Source organism: Selaginella moellendorffii, unplaced genomic scaffold, assembly GCF_000143415.4.
Source record: "Selaginella moellendorffii unplaced genomic scaffold, v1.0 SELMOscaffold_77, whole genome shotgun sequence".
Lineage (NCBI taxonomy): Eukaryota > Viridiplantae > Streptophyta > Lycopodiopsida > Selaginellales > Selaginellaceae > Selaginella > Selaginella moellendorffii.
In genome coordinates this window covers 841,242-844,304 of record NW_003314338.1, presented here as the reverse complement: position 1 = coordinate 844,304, position 3,063 = coordinate 841,242, and the positions used below count along the sequence as shown (strand labels likewise).

Below are 3,063 nucleotides of genomic sequence, written 5' to 3'. Positions count from 1 at the left end.
ACACAGATGGAACATTAAAATAGATTCTTAAAGATAACATTTTTAAAAAGTGTTAGGGTTCTTAAGTAGAGTAAGTCAAATTTGTTTTAGTAAAGCTTTTGCGCCTTCTTGGAAGTGGAGCTGGAGTTCGAATACTACCACAAGTAGATCCTGGTGCGGTGCCGTCCGCTAGCACCACCATCTGAGAGCAAGGCAGCTGCAGCGGTGGCTCCTTCTCAGCTGAGCCAATAGCCTGCGCTCCTCCTCGGCGGTCATTGGGCTCAAGTCGCCTTCCCAAACTTCCACTCTCTCGTCTTCCTTCTCTTCTTTCTCTTCGTCCTCGTCCAATGGTCGAACTTTCCCTTTGAGAAACTCTTCCAGCGAGGATTTCTTGGAAGAAGATTTCTCACGCTGCAAAGTTTCCTTTGCTCCCAGATTGGATGACAAATCTTTCTTCTTCTCTAGCACAGCCACGCTGTATCCGGCAGCATACTCCTCTAGCAGAGGCAACGCAGCCGTCGTATATGCAGCGACATCGTCCTCCACATTCTTCTTCCTGGATTTGTTCTTGGATGCCAAAACAATGGCGCTAGACCCTGCGCAACGGGCAGGAGCTTCCATCCGCATTGAATTTTAGGGCTCTTCACTATCCAAATGTACGAGTGTTAGTAACAGCTTCTGGATGAAGGGATTTATCGACATTCCCCAAATAGACAATGAGTGCTCCGTGATGTCGTCCCTGGAAATTCAAAGCCATGGGCTAACACTACGAACACAGAAGAAAGGCTTAAAACCTGAGAGATTGAAATGGCAGTTAAACTCAGAAGAAAGTATAGAATGATGGAGAGCACCATGAACCTTTGAAGTAGTGTGTTGTCATTTATATTAGAGACGCCACATGAATGTGTGTGATGCTGACGCGAAACTCATACCGGGTCACCTTTTTTTTATTCTACGATCTTGACCAATTCCGAGAAGAAGTCCACACTACGCAAAAGTTGCCTAATCCCGGCTCCTACTCGTCCTGTTCCACATCTTCTGAGCTCAGGCTCAATTGTTTAAGCTCCACATCGACTGGAAAGAAGGAAACGTGTATGATCAAGACAGGAAGAACAAAAATAGCAGAGAACAAATCATCAAGCTTCAGAGGAGTCTTGCTCCTCGCAGACTTAAAAACAGAATTTCCACGCGGATTCTCTATACTCCTCTATACGCAGCAACATCGTCCTCCACATTCTTTGGATGCAAAAACAATGGTGCTAGGTGATGCGCGGCCAGTCTTTCTGGCTCGCATTCTCTCTGCCTTGCAGCATACCTGGAGGGAGTGCAAGAAAGAGGAATGCAGCAATTGTATTTTAGAGATGGTAATCAGCTGTACAATTGCTAAATGTGTTTACTTTGTATTGTTTAAAGGCGGGCCATGCCTTCGTCTTGTATTAAAGAACATCAAGGGTGGTTTTAAACATATTTTCTCCTTGCATTACTATTTTTTTTAGTAGCATTTGCGATAATTTTAAGGTGCTCATTGACTGGCACTCTCCAAATTTTTTTCGAACGATTGGAAAAAAGTAGTGCCACTGCAAGTTGGCAATTTGTTCCTTCAGCTTCTCTTTTTTCATAACTTTGTTCTGCAACCTACAAACAAAAGTTTGTATCGTGACAAAGAATGGAAAACAGTAATCATAAGCTTTAAAAAAAATAGAAAGAGAATAGTAATGTGATCTCCCATGTTAAGTCATACCAATGCAGAGATGTAGTGGTAGTTTTTGAATGCTTCTATTTCATCCCAGTCTATTACTTATTCGGGTGTTGAGTTCTCATCCCTTCGTTCTCACTTTAGTACTCACATCACACATTGCCCAAAAACATGAGTCTCTCCTAAGCAAACTTGTTATAATTTATAACAAAGTTTATAAATTATAAATGCAATGGTAAAGTATCCCATAATTTTTAAGCATATTTGAGTTGCTATAAAAATTGGCCTATTAAAAAAGTCTTTTATAAACATTCTAGAGATCAAATCATATGCTAGCTACAGTAAAAATTAAATTGATTGATAATTGCATAATAAGCTTCATATGTTACATATATTGATAGCTATCTTCAGTTCCTACTATGCTTTAAAAGAATCATGTTGGAACATGTACGTGCAAACTATACATATAACCATTGTTGAAAAACCATTTTCACCTAGTTTCATTTATTCGAACCAGTTACAAGAAAAACCATATAGAAAACAATATTCACAGGCATGTGAGCATTCATGCTAGTCAATCGCTAGGAGAATGACATCATCAACCCCCCAAGGACTCAGTTGGATCTAGCTTATAATGCAACAGCTCTCATCCACACAGAGCTTTCAACAAACCTCTTCCTTCTCCTCCTCACTACTTCTAGCCTTTCTCTTCCTCCCCTTCAGCATGTTGCCAAGTTTGCATCTCACCAGCTGGAAGCTGGATTCTCTCTAGCTACTTCCATCACTGACAGTCTCATGCCTCATATGAGTGGTGAGAGAAGTTTTCCCAAATAAGGTGATAGGAACTTTTTTTCTTTCTTCCAATTTTGCAGGAGTTGAGACAAACCAACTATGTAACTACTATGGTAAATAACCTCTTGCGAGTGAGATTTGTAGAGTGTAAGTTTTGTAAATGATGCACAGCTGAAAATAATTATAAGAAAAGCTACCATTTTTTGATACCCCTGGCAGCAGTCAGGTGGATTCCTTTTGTGTTGGTTAATCTTGTCCTGGTTGTTCGGTCTTGCCTCTGCTGCTGCCACTGCCACTGGGAGAGGAACAGGGACGAAGTATTCATCTACAATGCCACTGCAACTTCTGATCATTATTGAGAGTGCAACAAGGTTATGAACTACACCTCTAAGAGAGAGGTCTCCAAGGAAAGGACTACACACAAAAGCGAGAAGCAAGGAATTTGCAATGGATTAATGAGAAAGGACTACACAGAAAAGCGAGAAGCAAGGCCTCTATATGTCTCCCAAAGGGACTACTACACAGAGAAGAGAGAAGCAAAGCCGCAACATATATCTCAACAGAAAGGACTGCACAGAGTCGAGAGAAGCAAGCCG

The 3,063-nt window shown here is 41.2% G+C and overlaps 1 protein-coding gene across 1 annotated transcript in view; it reads right to left on the bottom strand.

The window, feature by feature from the left end:
• Positions 1-625: 625 nt before the first annotated feature.
• LOC9642485 (GDSL esterase/lipase At4g01130) overlaps positions 626-3,063 on the bottom strand; it is a 4,013-nt gene continuing 1,575 nt past the window's right edge. The window contains exons 6-8 of the mRNA XM_024660760.1: positions 2,678-2,812; positions 1,183-1,294; positions 626-718 (exon numbers count right to left, since the gene is read on the bottom strand). Coding sequence (XP_024516528.1) covers positions 626-718; positions 1,183-1,294; positions 2,678-2,812 — 340 coding nt within the window. The remainder of the gene's footprint in view (positions 719-1,182; positions 1,295-2,677; positions 2,813-3,063) is intronic.